Source organism: Theropithecus gelada, chromosome 2 (assembly GCF_003255815.1).
Source record: "Theropithecus gelada isolate Dixy chromosome 2, Tgel_1.0, whole genome shotgun sequence".
Lineage (NCBI taxonomy): Eukaryota > Metazoa > Chordata > Mammalia > Primates > Cercopithecidae > Theropithecus > Theropithecus gelada.
In genome coordinates, this window is record NC_037669.1 from 105568312 (window position 1) to 105587034 (window position 18723).

Below are 18723 nucleotides of genomic sequence, written 5' to 3' on the forward strand. Positions count from 1 at the left end.
AAAAAATTTGGTGGAACTTAATAAGCTGATTCTAAAATATATTTGAAAGTATCAAAAGTCAATAATAGACAAGATTCTGTTAAAGATATCAAGACTCATTATACAGCAACAATATTAAAAATAGTGTGGTACTGATGCAGAGATGGACAAACAGACCAATGGAACAGAAGGACCAGAGAAATAGACTACGCATATAGATCCTTGATATACTCATCACAAAGGCAGCATTGCTGAGCAACAGGAAAAGGCAACCTTTAAAAATAACTGCTGCTGGGAAAATTGGGCATCTGTATTCTAAAAAATTAACTTGACTTCTATCTCATACTCTGTACAAAAATTACTTTCAGGTGGAACTCAAGAGCCAAAGCTTAAAAAGAAATGAGAAAGAAAGCAGGACATAAAGTGGAGGGGGGAAATTATTATTTTGACCACTTAAAAAAAAACACAAAAAGATTGAAAGGAAAAGCCACAGAACGGGAGAAGATATTTGCAAAATATATTGCTGATAAAAGACTAACATCCACAATACATAAAGAAATCTTCCAAAGCAGTAAGTATGAGACATTCAAACAGAAAAGTGGGCAAAAAACTTCAGCAGGCACTTCACAAAACAGAAAACTTAAATGCCCAATAAACATATGAAAAGGCTGCCAATCTTATTAGTAATTAAGGAAAGGTAAATGTAAAACATAATTAGATATCATTACACATCCACTAGATCGGGAAAGATTTAAAGTTTGCTAAGGATACAGAGTCCATAGGAACTCTCATATAGTGCTGGCATCCAGTGAAATTTAAAATATTAATCTCAACTATCAATTATATACTCCAGAGCAGAGATTATGAGTTAGCATACATCAAAATAACTTAGGGGATTGCTGGGCCTCACCGGGAGTTTCTGATTCAGGAGGTCTGAAGTGGAGCATTTGCATTTCTATCAAATTCTCAGCTGATGCCGTGATGTTGGTTTGGGGATGAAACTGAGAATCACTGCCTTAGAGAAATGTCTGTGGCTGTGCACAAGATGCACATATAAGAATGATTATGAACAGACTATTCTTAATAGTTAAAACTAGAAACAACTGAAATGTCTAGCAGCAGTAGAATGGATAAACTGTGATATACTTATAAAATGGAATACTATACAATAAAAATCAACTGTAGCTACATAAAACAAAATGTACAATCTTCTCAAACAAAATACTGGGCAAAAATAAGAAAAGAAAGTACGATTTCATTTTCACAAAGTTCAAGAATAGGCAAAACAAAAACACATATTTAGGGATGCATGCACATGCAGTAACAGTATACAAAAAGGTAAGAAACTGTCACAAAAACCAGGATAATGGCTACATGGGGGAAGGGCGGAAGAAAAAAACTGTGATCAGAAAAGAATACATGGGAAATGTCTGAGGTGTGGAAATATAATATTTCTTGTTCAGGACCTAGGATGTTTGCTTTTTAATTTTTAATTAAGCTGTACATGTGTTTTATGTACTTTTTTGAATGTTTTATAAATTTCAAAATATAAAATGTCATCACAATCTAATGAAACCTTTCATATTCAAAAAACCATCTGAACCAGAGATTTGTCATCTAAGAAACACTTTTAGGGATCTGTAGATCCCTGAAACTTTAAACAGAGTCATAATATCTATGTACATGTGCAATATTATGAGGCATAAGACTAAATCTTTCATTAGAGTCTCAAAAACAGTGTAGAGCCCCAAATGTGTTAAGAACCACTAAGCTATAAACTAAGTGTATCTTGTCAGAAAACTTCTTTATGACTTTTTGTCCTATGTATTCAATGTTGATTATATTTACATTATTGAAGACATAGAAGTCCTTCAACAAAAGTTTATACACCTGTCACTGTGGCCTTAAGAGATATTAAAAAGTTCAAGGTGAAAAATATGCAGATGTGGGAAAAACTAGTCAGCAAAAATAATTACTGTACAGCAGAAATACTTCTTGCTTCCCCAGCTTGAGCTTGTTGCTGAGTAATCTGTTTGCCCATTGATTAATTTATCACATTTCACATAATGCAGAGATGTGGCTTCATTTTTGAGGTCTGGAATCCATGTGCTCAAACCACTGTATAATGCAGATGAGGTGAAATGAGAACTGAACCATAATATAACCATGGAGACTTGAAGAGGATGATGAAAAAGAGTACTAAATGATTAAAGGGAAAAAATATAAAACACAAAATCAGAGAATGACTTGTTGGGTTATCCTGCCATGATATATTCATCTGTTGTTAGCAGGAATATAACAACATTAAATAATATATTCCATGTTCTCAATCCTATATACAGCAGTGTGGAAATTACTTCAGACCACGTATCTCATGACTGGCTATACCACCTTTCATGTCAGATATTTCACAAGAAGATGCTATTCACACCTCTGATCTTTCTAAACTTTACAACCTTCAGAAACTAAAATAAAGTATCCACATCACATCTTTTCTTATAGTTTTTCGTATCTATAAAAAAATGTTCAAACGTGTTGAATAATCATATCTCTACTACATCTCTAAATCCACCACCTGATTCTTGCTATGAGGAGAACGAGAGCAACTCTGTAGATATAAATGTTATTCCCAAAACTAGGATTACCTCAGTTTAAATGTTCTTTCCAAAACTAGGATTACCTCGGTTTAAACGTTATTTCCAAAACTAGGACTACCTCAGTCTAAATATTATTTCCAAAAGAGGATTACCTCTTTTCTTACTATTTTTTCAATAATCAGAAATAAACATAATAGAATAGATAAAATAACATAAATCATAAAAATAATAGATTTCAACAAAACTGCTAGTTCTATTGGATTCTGGGGTAAGGAGTATGTTATGAACATAAGGAAACTCAAGTAAGAAGTGATTTTTGGGTCCCATTTCAGAACACATTGTGATCACAGCCCTCATCACACAGGTAGTCTATTTGTATATCCAGAAGCGTTGTTTCTGAATAAGAACTTTTTGTTTCAATAGAAGTGAACACTTGCATCCTCTGTAAAACTGCAGGCATCAACAAAATCAGTGAATTAGTTGACCACAGCTAGGTCAGAATCATCATCCTGTTATATAAGGAAGAGAAATACATCATTGCAGTAATTTTTCTAAAAGTCCATTAGATGATTGGAGGGTATGGCACCCATCACATACTAGGAAAAAAGGACAAGTAGTACTCTCAGAATCATTCTAGGAACTTTGTAAAAATGCACTAATACTAGTTTGTCACTAGCTGATTGAACATTGGCTAGTTTCAGAAGTCAGGATGTAATAGATTGCATGTGACACAGACTTTATGAATACAAATATGAGGAGGAATAATTACACATGAAAAACATTTTAACCCTAAATTAAACCAACTTAATGTGATACATGCCATTGTTTAGTTGGCATAAAGTTAACTTGGGTTAGATGACCATTCAGATGGTAAAGTGTGAAGTTTTGCACATCGGTACCTCAATATGATCCATTGCTTTCTGCCATACAGACTGCTTCTCCTCTGCACTGTGTCCGGGAATGGATAAGATATTGTGAATGTAATTAAAGACTTCTTCCTGAAGAGTACAAGACAATATAATTTATTCATTCACTCACTCAAGATTTAGTCCCTACCAACTGAACCAGTCTTGGTAAACATCTATCATTTGAAGATGAAAAACCATGTGGAGATTGTTAACTGATGGAAAACTCTGCCCCTAAAAAGAAAGGGTAATTGTTTAAAATTTAGGGTAGACTCTTAGAAGCAAAATATCTGTTCTAATTAATTTTGGTTTCAATTCATTAATCTTCAGTGACATAATGAAGGAGTATCACACTTTGGCTTTTGGGGATCCCATTGTCCACATTCCCAATTTCAGCTCAAACCACTCCTGCCCTTGTCTATTATGCTCCACCTATACTGATTTTCACGTCATCTATATGATCTCTACTCAGCTCCTTGAACATGTCCATTTTCCCCACCTCAGGTCTTTTGCATATACAGTTTCCCATCCTGAAACACTCTTCTTGACTCTTTCCTTCACGGGCTTCTCAAATTCCAAAACTCAGTTTATATGTCACTTTCTCTGAAATTCCTCCCCTGGCTACTCTGCATAAGTCAGTTCCCCATTATCCTCTAAAGTTGCACTCGGTTTCTCTTCCCTAGCATTTATCACCATTTGTAATCATATTTGGCTTTGTTAATTGTCAGTCTCCATCACTAAATCATACATTCCAAAACTGCAAGAACTATATCTGTTTTATTTATCAATGTATATTTGGCTCATGCACATGCACAAATATTTCTGCTCAACAGTTATTTGTACTCAATAAGAGGGAAGGCTGAGTAAGAAAAAAGGGTAAAGCAGTGTCTTGACTCACCTCTCTCAGAGGGTCACGTAAGTAGCAATCAATAATTTTGTCATATTGGTGTTCTCTTTCATACATAAATTCACAAATTTGATAGCTAGAATGTAAAGGGAAAAACTTCAGTGCACCAAACAGGCAGGTTTTTGAGACATTTGCTCTGGCACACCGGTTAGTATTAGGGAAAGTGGGCCAGGTGTCCTGGCTCATGCCAGGCACTTTGAGAGGCTGAGGCAAGAGGATTGCTTGAGACCAGGAGTCTGAGATCAGCCTAGGCAACATAGCAAGACCCCGTCTCTACAAAAAAAACTAAAAGTTAGCCAGGCATGGTGGCATGTGCCTATCATCCGAGCTACTATGGAAGCTGACGCAGGAGGATTGCTTGAGACGAGGAGGTTAAGGCTGCAGTGAGCTATGATCACACCACTGCACTCCAGCCTGGTCAACAGAGGGAGACCTTGTCTCAAAAGAAAGAAAAGAAAAATTAATATAGTAGATGTGATTTCTACTGTTAAATAAAGTTACAGTGAATATCTAAGGGAGATGAGTATCTGCCATTCCTTTAACTACAGGTTCAAGAGGCTGCTACATATTATGTTTATAAGAAATTTCAATGCTGAATACAAAAGAAATACTGAAGCAATAATGTATCACATAAGAAATAGTGACTATGTTAGATATTGATAATTTACAAAAATTTTACATAAAGTTCCTCTGTTCAGAATTACGTCATATAAATACAGCATACTAGATAAGTAGTAATGTGATATTTTCTTATTTGCTATGTCAAATACTACATTGTCTCTAATATAGCTAAGGTAACCATAAAAATTTATGAAACATGGAAATATTAAAGGAAAAATCTAAAATAAAACATCATAAGACTGCTATTTCACTTTTATGTTTAAACAATTATATAAAAGCTTCATATTTGCCCTATCAATTTCTGCAAATTTCACTAATTTCTAGAATTCAATTAAAAGGCAAAAACTTCACACTTAGCTTTTTGTTATTTGTATAATCTTTCCTAATTTAAAAAGCAGCAATGCATCAATAAACTGGGCTTTAAGTTAGAGAAATGTAATTTAATATTTCTATGGCAAACTAATATATGCCTCAAAACAACTTACAACTCAGCTTTTTCTGCCATCCGGATGAGGCGACTCTCTTCAAATTGAACTATGCCTCCAGCCTGCAGCAATTCTAAAAGGACCTAAACATTTAAAAATAAATGAGTAAAAACACTTGAGAATTTACTAGCTCTTTAAGAGTGCATTCAGCCATGTAGACTATAACTTCTAATTTTTTTCTTTTGTATTCTTAGCTGATGATATTTTGGCTTGCTGTCACATATGGAAGGGGTTAGACTGACATCATAAACTTGATCACACTGCATTTAAGCCCTATAAAAAGATAAATGGCTCCGCTTTTCAAACATGGAAAGAACGCCACAGAGTTTACGAATGAAGCCCTATGAGACACTGAGCTGACTCTCTGCTAAGCTAAAATGTCCGTATATATTCTTTCAAGAAGTGAATTTTTGTCTCACTTTTATGTCTTATGGTTCTTTACAATCTGTTTACCCACAGCTGGTATCCATGTTTATATGTTAATTTTTAAAAAATTATGACTTTTCATAGCAGCACTATTCAAAATAGCCAAAGGGTGGAACAATCCAAATGTCCATCAGTGGATGAATGAATAAACAAAATGTAGTATATACATACAACGGAATACTATTCAGCAGGAAGAAAATCTGATACATGCATGCTATGGCATGGATGAACCTTGAACACATTCTGCCAAGTGAAATAAGCTAAATACAAAAGAATGAATACTGTACGACTGCACTTACGTGAGGGACCTAAGGTAGTAAAATTCATAGGGACTGGTAGTTACTAAGGGGTGGGGAGGAGAAATAGTGAGCAGGAGTTACGATTTCATTGGTATGGTAGTTCAGTTTGGGAAGATAAAAGAGTTCTGGGGATGGATGGTGATGAGGATTATACAATAATGTGAATACCACTGATGCATACACCTAAAAACGGTTAAAATGGTAAATTATGTGTTATGTCTATCTTACCACAATAAAAAGGAAACAAAAATATTGGGGCTCATATAATTTTTACCACACTACGCAGCTGAAATGAGGGGGCCCATATTACTATTTGTATTCAATATAATTTAAGAGATAACCAAAATTTTACTAGCTGTTCTCTGACCTAGGATACTCTGCAGCAGTCACTGCGCCATAGCTGTGCAGATAAAGGGTCACTGTTGCTATCTGATAGTCTCAACTTCCCAGCTGTGTATGATTACCACAGTGCCATAAAGCCATACTTCCGCACAGCTCTCATGGTTCTTAATTTTACTAGTTTACTTGCCTGACAAAATCTAGCTATCAATACAAAATGGGTTGACTCTCTTAGTGCCCACAATTATGGTGGGTATGCTTTTTAAAGAATCTTACTCCTGAAGGCAACCTCAAGAAAGTGGCATGAATAAAAAGAAGTGGTACTCAAACAGTTACTGTCTCATAATAATCAGTGGAGGGACAGGTGGATTCTAGTCCTAATGCAGTGGGGTTTTCGGGCACTCTCAAAAGTTAGGTATGTCAATACTCAGGACCCTGTAGCTTTTTTGTTTCAGGACCACAGCAGCTAGCAGTAGTTACCAGATTAATTATGCCAATGGAATGCAGCGTACAAGAAGTCCTAGCTGTTGCCACATAATAGGGGAAGATGAAGTCGTTTCTTTGATGTCATGGTAGATGCAAGACAGATCCAGTCTACCTAGGAATTTAGTTTGATATAAGCTTCTTATACATGTACCCTAACAACCATCCACTCTATTTTCTGGTTCCCACTGACTCTAATTTCGTATTAGGGTTTGGCACAAGTCATTGCCCCTCATGTGTAGTGAGGTCTAACACAGAAGAATTCTTTCTGGCTTATTCTTCTTTCCTATTTTTTAGCAAAAAGAGTTCTAGTAGTTCATACCTGCTGTCTTTCAGAGTGTCGGGAGTCATCGTCAGGACTACAAAGGAATTCAAGGACCTGGCCAAAGAAAAAGTATTTTTTATTTGATATCAGCATGTAGACATTAATACTCTCATAATAAAAGTAATAACTACCCTTTCAAATAACCAACTTATTCACACCCAGCCATAATAAATACCACAGGTCTAAGGTACCTTCCCAACTGATTAGCCTAGTATATGTAACATCAGGTTCAGGTATGCTAACAATTTAATATGTGCCTTACATACATATTTCTTTACTCTTGAGAAACATAACTCTAAGAGGCCGGGTGCAGTGGCTCATGCCTGTAATCCCAGCACTTTGGGAGGTTGAGGCAGCCCTTGTGTATGTATTTCTTTACTCTTTCGAAACATAACTCTAAGAGGCTGGGTGCAGTGGCTCATGCCTGTAATCCCAGCACTTTGGAAGGCTGAGGAGGGCGAATCACTTTGAGTTCAGGAGTTCAAGACCAGCCTGGACAGCATGGTGAAACCCCGTCTCTACAAAAAATACAAGAAATTAGCCAGGCGTGGTGGTATGCGCCTGTAATCCCAGCTACTTAGGAGGCTGAGGCAGGAGAATTACTTGAACCTGGAAGGCAGAGGTTGCAGTGAGCCAAGATCATGCTGCTGCCCTCCTGCCTGGGCGACAGAGCCAGACTCTGTCTCAAAAAAAGAGAGAGAGAAAAGAAACATAACTATAAGGCAGTGTTGTCTGTATACCTTAATTTTAAGTTTCCTGATACGATACCATGGACCTAGCAAAGCATGAACTTAGGAGTCAGGCCACTTGAATTTGGACACAAACTCTATTAAGACTTAATATTTACTGCTAATAATAACACTTACTGAGTATGACCTTACATGAATTACTTAATCTCTCCAGGCTTTAGTTTCCTCATCTATAAAAGGAGTATAACTGTCCCTATTTTAGAGCTCTTGAGAGGACTAAGGTAACAGGCACACATAAGGTTTTGGAACAATGTCTGCCATTGTGAAGTGCTCAAAAAATGCTAGTCATTTTTAGTTACTTTCTCCAGACAAAAAGTATTTTCTTTGCCACCTGTGGAAAAATAGGAGATATTTAAGCGGGATTACAAGATACCTTCAAAGTCATTTGTAAGTAAATTGAGATTTTACAAAAGTAATCTCTTCTCCAGATGATGGTCATAATACTCTCACTACCTGTGAGATGGGGGAGATTCTTAAATTGGGAAACTCTTGAGCAAAGAATTCTAGGCAATTCATAGCAACAGAATAATTGAGAGAACACAATCTCTATAAACCAATCTCCACAAAACATACCCATACACCCACATACACATATCCCTCAATTTAGATCCAAAACCTGAACAGGCCTCTCCTTGATAAGGTATTTACCCAATAGTCTGTCACATCAGGAAACAGTGTAATCCAGGGAACTGTGCACAGTAAACAGGAAAAAACCTTTTAGTTTTCACTGCTAGACACTTACCTGATCAAAAAGTGTTCTGTTTACAAACAAGGTGTTGTCAGGCTTTGCAAGCTGCCGAGCAAGGAAGGTAAAGAGACATCCTACTTGTGAGGGGGTAAAGTCTGAATTCTCCACCATAACCTGAGGAGCAAAGGAGACCATTTATTCAATACACCATCTGGTTTGATGCAAAAATATATACAATTAGAAGAGGGGATAGCCTCATTACTGAAGACTCATAAAAAGATTCTTTTATTGACTGTGCAACAGTTGAATTCAACGCCATTTAGAAGAAGCACAACTACTTGCATACTCTGAAAACATTTCAGTGATTTCTCGCCTACTTCTATCACACTTTGGATGAGAACTGAATTGATAAAGAGGTAGAGATGTAAATTGTAGTGTTTCAAAGAAATATTAATCATGTTTCCCTCAGGAATTCTTAGAGAACCCTTCTACAACTAATTTTTTGTTGTTGTTGTTGAGATGGAATCTCACTCTGTTGCCCAAGTTTGTGTGCAATGGCATGATCTTGGCTCACTGCAACCTCCACCTCTTGGGTTCAAGTGATTCTCCTGCCTCAGCCTCCCAAGGAGCGGGGACTACAGGCGTGTGCCACCACGCCTGGTTAATTTTTGTATTTTTAATAGAGACAAAGTTTTACCATGTTGGCCAGGCTGGTCTTGTACAGTTAAATTTAAATAGCCCTACTAAAAATCTGTCCATCAACAACAGAAGAAGAAAGCTGCTTTGAGGTTTGAGAATAAGACAACTGAGAGTCAAGGTAGCCCAGAGAAGTTAGCTATCACACAGACCAATGAAGTGAATGGCTTCGGCCTTGTATCAAGCAGTTCCTTGAAGACATGGTTTTGTATAACAGGCTTTTTATGACACACACGGTTATCAAATCATAGCCATTCCTCTGGCTTTAACTCAGCTCTCATTTCCTAAGTACTCACTATGTGTAAGAGGCTATAAGTATCTTTAAGAAAATTAGGAACAAGAAAGAAAAGACAGACACATCTTAAACAAAAGGCATAATATAATGACTGCTATTATAAAGGCACAAATGATTAAAATTTTAATTCAACTGGTTAGAGAGGGAATTTGAAAAGAAATGAGAAGAATAGCTTTGAAGCTAAGTTTTAAAGCCCGTGCAGAAATTTTGACAAGCGGAAATGTCAATAGAAAAGGCAAACCTGGCAAAGAGAAGAGTGAGAGCAAAATCATGGACACAGAAAAACACACAATTGTTAGGGGGAACAACAATATTTATTAGAATGCAGCAGCATGCAGGAAGAGGGAAACAATAGATTAAAAGGGAAGATGAGGCCTCAAATGTCATCCTAAGGAATCTGGAATGTATTCTATAGAAAACTGGCGAGCTACTAAACATGTTCCACCAGGGGGGTTGATCATGACCAGTACTGTGCTTAGGAAAATTATCCGATCAGCAGTGCATGGGATAAAATTAACAGAAGAAAGAAACACAAGGCAGGGAGAGCAAGATACAAGCGACTGCAGGAGTCTAAGGGAGAGACCAAAGGGCTCTTAAGTAGGGCAGTGATCATGAAAATGGAAGGAGGCAGAGAGAGTGGGGACAGGACAATTATTCCTATGCGTGGAACCATGTGGTTCAAGGAGCAATGAAAAAGGACAGACTTTGAGCCTGATTGGCAGGTGGGATAATGATGCTATTAACAGAGAGAATACAGAAGTGGGGGAGGGAAGACCACCACGTACTGTTTTGGGCGAGCTGAGTTCATGGGGGCAACTCTACAACAAATTAGGGTATAGTACCCTCACACATCTATCAAAAAGTTCCAAGTTCCCTCCTTCCATCCTCCACACAAAGATAAAGCACCAGGTTTCTCCCATTATACAACATTCCCTAGCTTTTGACCTACTTCCTCTTACATCCCTTTCTTTTACTCTTTTTGCTTTTAGTCCAGTAATCATTGCTTGCCAAGTGCATACTCATTATTAGAATATGTGGGTATTTCAAGTTATAAAAACTCTATCATTCATATATATATATATATATATAAAAGAAGTCCCTCATCACCCCAACGAGTGTCTAATTGGTTATTATCCTACAAAAGGCCATTTCCTTTCCATTTCTTCTTTGGCCTCTTTCAGAGACCATGCTTACAAATTTTCCGGGCAATGTAAGAAGTCACAAATTAATAGATGTTTCCTCTCTGTCTGCAGCCATTTCAGCACACATGATAACACCCATTGGCCTGTTCTCTGGTCACTGCCTATACTCCTCCTCTCACTGGCTCCCTCACAAGTACACTTTAACCAATTAGCACATCTCTAGCACTAGAAATGAGAAAAATAATCTCCAAAGCTCATTCTTCACTGACCCAAGGTAAACACTATCAAGACAACATACAAGAATGGCAAGTCACCAACAGGAATAGTCAAGTACTTGTGGAGCTTTCTCTTCATTTGGATTACTTTCCAACTTAGTATAGTTTTAAACTCAAATTGCAATTTAACCAACTTACACTGACCTGACACCTACTGGGTTACAGGCATTGTGCTGGATCTGTTCTAAGCAGGCTAAAACAATGACCAAATATAATAATAATAATAATAATAATAATAATAATAATAATTAGAATAATCCTCAGTCTCTACATTCAAGAAGCTCAAGTCTAGATAAAACAGATAAGAAAATATGTAAATATGACACTACAGTGTGCTAACTGAAGCATAAAGTGTTGGCTGAGCACAGACAAGGAGCAACTAATCAACCTAGATGTGTGGGAGAGCGTTCAAAAGAGTTTCTCATAGATGATATTTCAGTTAAGTCTTGGAAAATGATTAGGAACTTGCCAGTCAGTGAAAGAAAAGGAAAAGACATGACAGGCTGAAAGAAAACCCTTGCAAAGAACATAAACCATGAACACACCACAGAGAGTCTAGTGAATTCTAATAATTTAATATGGTTGAGGGTACATAATACAAGGTGTGTGGGGAAGGATGACAAGGTGGATGAGAGAAGGGACCAGTTATAGAGACCTAGTCAGGACCAGAAAATATAGAGGGATCTTGGATATTCAACAGTTTAGACGGGTATGGCAGAAACTATTACTTATGCTCCAACATCTAGTCTTCCTTCCTTATAAACAGAACTCCTCAAGGCTGGGCGCAGTGGCTCACACCTGTAATCCCAGCACTTTGGGAGGCTGAGGCGGGCAGATTACCTGAGGTCAGGAGTTTGAGACTAACCTGGCCAACATGGTGAAAACCCCGTCTTTACTAAATATACAAAAATTAGCTGGGTATGGTGGCAGGCACCTCTAATTCCAGCTACTCTGGAGGCTGAGGCAGGAGAATCGCTCAAAGCCAGGAGATGGAGGGTGTAGGGAGCTGAGATCGTGCCACTGCACTCTAGCCTGGGCAACAGAGAAAGACTCAGTCTCAAAAAGGAGGAGGAGGAGGAGGAGAAGGAGGAGGGAAGAAAGAAGAAAAAGAAGGAAGAAGGAAGAAGAAGGAGGAGAAGGAGAAGGAGGAGGAGGGGGAGGAGGAGGAGGAGGAGAAGGAGAAGGACAAGGAGAAGGAGAAGGAGAAGGAGAAGAAGAAGAAGTTAAAAGTTCGCCCAGAAGGGAAGGAGGTGCCTNAGGAGGAGGGGGATGAGGAGGGGGAGGAGGAGGAGGAGGAAGAAGAAGGAGGAGGAGGAGGAGGAGGAGAAGAGGAGGAAGAAGGAGAAGAAAAAAAAAACAGAACTCCTCATGTTTAGCTAAGCACATGGTTACCAAGAATACAGACAATGTTTCTCCATCTCCCCCACCAACTAAGGGGCCTCATATGGTGTAAGCAGAATTGTATGAAACAGCTTTTAAGAAGTTTCCTTAAGGAGAGGGAACATTTTCTTTGTTTCTTCATTTTTTTCTATGTGGCTAGAATGCAGAGGTAATGGCAGGAGCCTCAGCAGCCATTCTGGATGGAAAGACAGAAATCATATACTAAGTGTAATACTAAGACAGAAGGAATCTGCGTCCCTGAGAAGTTTATGAAGTCACTCTACTAGACCAGGTTGCCTACTTCCAGACTTCTATGAGAAAAATTAATTCCTATCACAATTAAACTACTGTTATTTTGAGTTTTCTCTCACTCACAGCAGAACTTAATTCTAAATGACCAATAGGAAGCCACAGAAGAATATTAGGTAGAAGAAACGCAAGATCACAAATTAAAGGAGGACATAGATTGGGAATAAATCTAGGTGAAAATTCTCCATATTAGCCATCTGAATCAAACTGGCATTATCTGACAGGTTAGCAATCCTGTTCTCATAATCATCACTGCCTGTCTTACAAGGTTAAATTAATATTAACTGATAGCACAAAAGAAATAATGTATATAAATATGCTTTGGAAATTATACAGAATGAGTATAAATGTAATATTTTGATGTTATGTACAACTAGAAAACACCTGAATTCTGGTCTCTTGTCCACAATAATTCAACATTAAAAGAAAGAAAACTCTATTTTACAGTCAAATGAACAAAATAAAAACTCTAAGCTTTCAACTACAAGAGGAAACTGGCCTGCCTTAAGTCATGCAGACGGAAAAGAAAAGAACCTTTCTCTGCATTCTTCATTAGCAACAGCATCAATCTCAAAATAGCTTTCTGCTGAATCTAATTAGATTTATACTGGGATGATCATTTCTCTGTGCCTCAAATCATTCTTAAGTGTCATCCAACATCTCAGTGCCATGACAGAATACAGCACTGCCTTAGCAACAAAGTGAAGTTGGTACGAGACAGAGGAAGATTCTTCACATTGTTTTCTCAAAGCACTTTGAAGTTAGTCTCTATTATTACATGTAATCATACTAATATAGCAATTATCACCATATGCCTTTCTCACAGTAGTGCTCTCTATTCTGGTCCCCAGTCTAAAGCTAACATACACTCAAAATTTTTTAAAATAAATGATTAGTACTTAATTCAGCTCTTGAGGACAAAGACACCATAATAAAATTTTAAGATATGAGTCCAAGAAACCACTTAACAAGATTTTATAACCTGCTATAAAAAAACTCAACTATCTTAATATAAATATCATATAAAGACATGTATTCTTTGAATACTTACTTTCAACAAAATATCCACAATTCGCTGTTGATATTCCACAGCTTGCTTGTCATTTTTAAAATCTTCAAAAGTCTAAAAGGGAGAAATAAATGTTTAAAAGTAATTATTATTTGCACATTGTAGAAGAAAACAAGTTATCAAATTCTTGTTAGTAAAATCCAAGTAATTTCCCAAATAAGATAACTATTCCTCATTAGTTTTTGTCTTATACACCTTGAGTGACGTTATTTTTAGTGAGTCAAGTAGGAAGCTATGGTATTTAATATTGCACAGTACTCTGAGACTTAAAAAAAAATCACAAATAAGAATTTGAGAAAGGAAGGAAGGCAAAGTCCATAAGAAAAAAAAAGAAAAAAGAGAGAGAGATAACACTAATGAAAAGAGGTAATTTGGGAGCAAAGGTTTGAGAACAGAGGGATAAAATACTACATGTTCAGCCATCATTCAGTCTATGTTATCTGGAAATAACTAAGACCCAGTTTATTAACTGTCATAAAAATAACTTTCATAATTTTCATGACAATTAAGAAAAATGATGTCCAAAGATAGCATTAAAAAAAAGTATTATGGTAAAAAAGTTAAAATTATCAAGCCTACTTACTGATCTCAAAACACTGCCAACTATGGCAACTTTCATTTTATGTAACTGATCAAGCAGAGCCAAAATACTTTGAATATAATATGCATCACAATAAATTACAATACCAGATTCTGTTTGTCAGTATATGATAACAGCATGTCACAAAAAAAGTAGTACATATAGTATATGTGAAGAAAATGAGATTATGTCCACTATCAAAAAATTGAAATGAAAATTTTTACTGAACAGTAAGAATGATGAAAGACTTAAAGATCGTTCCTATGGTTTTCACTTAGTTCACTTGATTCTGAGAAATGTTTAAATCCACGTAGCGCTAATTTATTGCTATTTCCTTGAAACAAGAAAATGAACTACACATTGTCCCAGTAGACTAAAAATAAAAAGGAATTTAACAGCCATGAACTTTCAAGACATCATAGTCCTGTTCAAACAAGAGTAATTACTGTTCTTCAAATGGGCCTGAATTTCCCCCAATTTCTCCAAAGCACCTTTGTTCAAGCTGTTCTCTTATTAGCATGTCCTTCCCTTCCTTCTCCTGTTTGATGCACAGAAAAACAAAATATTCTAGACTTTTTTTTTTAGCTAGTCTGCTTTACTGCCAGGTAGCTGGGAAATGCTGAAACGAGTTACCAAGGAGACTGTAGGAACTCACTGTGGAAGGCTCAAATAGAAGTTATTCTGATGTATATATGGGTTAAATATGACTCTGACTGAAGACAGGAAGACAGACTACAAAGTCTCTCTCAGTTCTATCTTCGGATTCATGAGAACAACACACACACACATACATAGACACCCATCCCTGCCTGCTAAAGTGAGATATCACTCTACAGGTACAAAGGGAAAGTACCATCTGCTAATACAAGTGCTATTCAACTAAAAAACAAAACCATGGAGAATTAACACATGCATTTAAAAACTACAGCAGTGACAGCAAGTAAAAAAGAATTTCCTTCACCATTTTCCTTTTGGCAGCACGTAGTCACTCCTTTGAAACAGACACTGATAGTTTGATTCTGTGAACATAATTAACTGGTAATACACTACGGTGTGAATATTGTGATATGCTTCATGACTATTTTGGTGGTAGTTAACATCTGCCACCAAAATGGCACATTGTTAGACCATTATCATCCCACAAAAATGCTTTTAACTATGGATGTTTACTAGAGGACTAATATGCAAAGATATCCTAATGGAGAATTACAGTTTCTGAAGTACAAAGGTAGACCTAAAACCCAAGTTGTAAGTCATCTGTGCATTTGGACATTAAAAATTATTTCTGTAGTACTTTACAAATTACTATGGGGTTTCTGTAAAATAATGATAGCAAGCTAACTCCTAATCCAGGGGTCAATATTCTCTGTAAAGAGCCAGACAGTAAATATTTCTGGCTTTGGGGCTACATATGGCCTCCATCACAGATTCTTCTTCTTTATGAGGCTGATTTGCCTCTTAAAATATCTTTCAAATCCTTTCACATCTTGGTATCCCCACTGTCACTGCCCTAATTTAAGCCACCATTATCTTGTATTTAGATTACTACAAAATTTACTAACAGATCTCCCTGCCTCCATCTTATCTCATTTCAATCCATTTGTATGCCCCCAAATTCATGTTGAGAACCTATCACCAATGTGATGGTTTTAGGAGGTAAGCCTCTCGGAGGTGTGCCTAAACCAACAGAATCTGCCAGCACCTTGATCTTGGACTTCCCAGACTCTAGAACTGTGAGAAATACATTTCTGTTGTTTGTGAGCCACCCAATCTATGGCATTTTGTTATAGTAGTTCAAACTGACTAAGACACAAGAGTTAGAGGGAATGTTTTTAAAGTATAAAATTAATATATTTTCCTTCCTAAAAGGCTTCAATGGCTACCAACTGCTGTAGTATGAAGTCCAAATTATGGCCAGGCGTGGTGGCTTATGCCTGTAATCCCAGCACTTTGGGAGATCAAGGTGAGCAGATCACCTGAGGTCAGGAGTTCCAGACCATCTTGGCCAACATGGTGAAACCCCGTCTCTACTAAAAATACAAAAATTAGCCAGGCATGGTGATACGCATCTATGATCCTGGCTACTGGGGAGGCTGAGGCAGGAAAATCACTTGAACCTGGGAGGCAGAGGTTGCAGTGAACCAAGACCGTGCCATTGCACTCTAGCCTGGGAGACAAGAGCGAAGCTCCACCTCAAAAATGAGGGAAGGAGGGAAGGAGAGAGGGAGAGAGGGAAGGAGGGAGGGAGGGAGGGAGGGAAGGAAGGGAGGGAAAGAAGGGAAGGAGGGGAGGGGGGAAGCAGGGAGGGAGAGAGGGAAGGAAGGAAGGGAAGTCCAGATTTTCTACTGCAGATTACAAAACTCGTTATCTGCCTGCCTCTCTGGATTTGTTTCTCTCTGCACTTCTCCTTATACTTAAAAGATGCAGCTATATTGAATTTTTTTCAATTACTTGAATATTTGTTGCTCTGTCTCATTTCCAGGCCTTTTTACATATTCAGCCCTCTGCCTACAATATTTTTTCCTACCCTTCCCCTTACTAACTTCTATTCAGACTCAGTGTAGATACCATTTTATCTAAGAAACATTCCCTAACGCTCCATTAGGTGCCCCTCATTAAGTGTTCCTATAGCATCCTGTACTTCCCCTAAGGCATGTATTACACTGTGCTATAATTATTTATCTACAAGTCTGGATCCTCTTCCTCCACAAAAGCAAAGTTTATATCTTGTTGGCCAAGGCTGCATGCCCTAATGAGGATAGTACGTGGGATACGCCATGCACTCAAATTTTTGTCAACCAAATCAGAGATTGTTTTGCAGCCTTACTATAAATCCCAGTGTCATAATTCAGACATCAGCATAATTCCGCATGTGTTTCGGTGCTACCACAGCCCTTAAAGAAATAAGAATTACATTAAGTTCTTTGTTTTCTCTAACACTCTTTCTCCCCCATCACTTCCTGTTTCTTTTTTTCCTATGTGTCAGTCACCAACTACCTTTATGTTCCCCTCTGGACATTTAAAATTTCCTAAACCAACTACATCTGACTTCTAAGTTTCTCCTTCCCTTCGTTCTATGCAATTAAAGTTATTACTTCTGATGTCAGATTTTCAAATTAAACCAATTCAAATGATAATAACCTTCTCATGAGTACTTACCGTTTTAAAATAATAGTTTATTATATTTATATAATTCAATTTATAAAAGTAGTATATGCTTATTAGGGAAATTTGCTTCATCTCACAGAGTGAATCACTATTAATATTTAGGTGTATTTCCATCCTTTTTTCCTCCAAATACTGTGTATATGTGTGTTTTGCATATTTGTGTGCCTGCTACTTTCGCTAAACGCTATAATATAAGCATTTTCCATAATATCAAAAGTTTTTCAAAAAACAACAACAATACTATTTAATTCAGAAGATATATTATGTTTTACCTAATTGTTCCCCAGGGGCATTTTCACGGACAACCTGGCTCACCCAAATTGTACATATTCATCCCTAATTGAACATGTATAAGGGTGTTTTTTCAGCAAAAAGCTTCCATGTTCCATTTCAACTCCAGCTATTTTTACTATCATCACTACCACATCTCCTTCAACATCTCCCTTCCATATTTAGTATGCCAGGCAATATAATTTATGAAATCAAAGATGCACTACATCTAACTCAGTTCTCCTTAACTTTTTGATGAGTGTGTGTTAGAGAGAGAGGGAGAAAGAGAGAGAAGGAGAGAGGGAGGGAAGGAGGGAGGGATAGAAGGAGGGAGGGAGGAAGAGGGGAGGAAGGGAGGAAGGCAAAGAACTAGAGAAAAAAAAATGGGTGGCACAACAAAATTAAACATTTGAAACCCTGACTTACTGCTAGTGCATAAAATCTATACCTGCATAATAATTATGATTTTTCTCTTAAAAAATATTGCTTTGTCTTTTTTCTTTTTTTGAGACAGAGTCTCTCTCTGTAGCCCAGGCTGGAGTGCAATGGCACAATCTCAGCTCACTGCAACTTCCGGCTCCCAGGTTCAAGCAATTCTCGTGCCTCAGCCTCCTAAGTAGCTGGGATACAGGCGCCCGCCACCATGCCCGGCTAAGTTTTGTATTATTAGTAGAGATGGGGTTTTGCCATATTGGCCAGGCTGGTCTGGAACTCCTGACCTCAGGTGATCTGCCCG

The 18723-nt window shown here is 37.4% G+C and overlaps 1 protein-coding gene across 8 annotated transcripts in view; it reads right to left on the minus strand.

Moving 5' to 3' along the window:
- Positions 1-18723, minus strand: part of VPS8 (VPS8, CORVET complex subunit) — a 254143-nt gene that overhangs the window by 134636 nt on the left and 100784 nt on the right. For all 8 annotated transcript variants that reach the window (XM_025376216.1, XM_025376215.1, XM_025376217.1 and 5 more), the window contains 6 exons: positions 13952-14023; positions 8858-8977; positions 7364-7420; positions 5495-5577; positions 4380-4464; positions 3476-3574 (listed from right to left, as the gene is read on the minus strand). In XM_025376216.1, coding sequence (XP_025232001.1) covers positions 3476-3574; positions 4380-4464; positions 5495-5577; positions 7364-7420; positions 8858-8977; positions 13952-14023 — 516 coding nt within the window. The remainder of the gene's footprint in view (positions 1-3475; positions 3575-4379; positions 4465-5494; positions 5578-7363; positions 7421-8857; positions 8978-13951; positions 14024-18723) is intronic.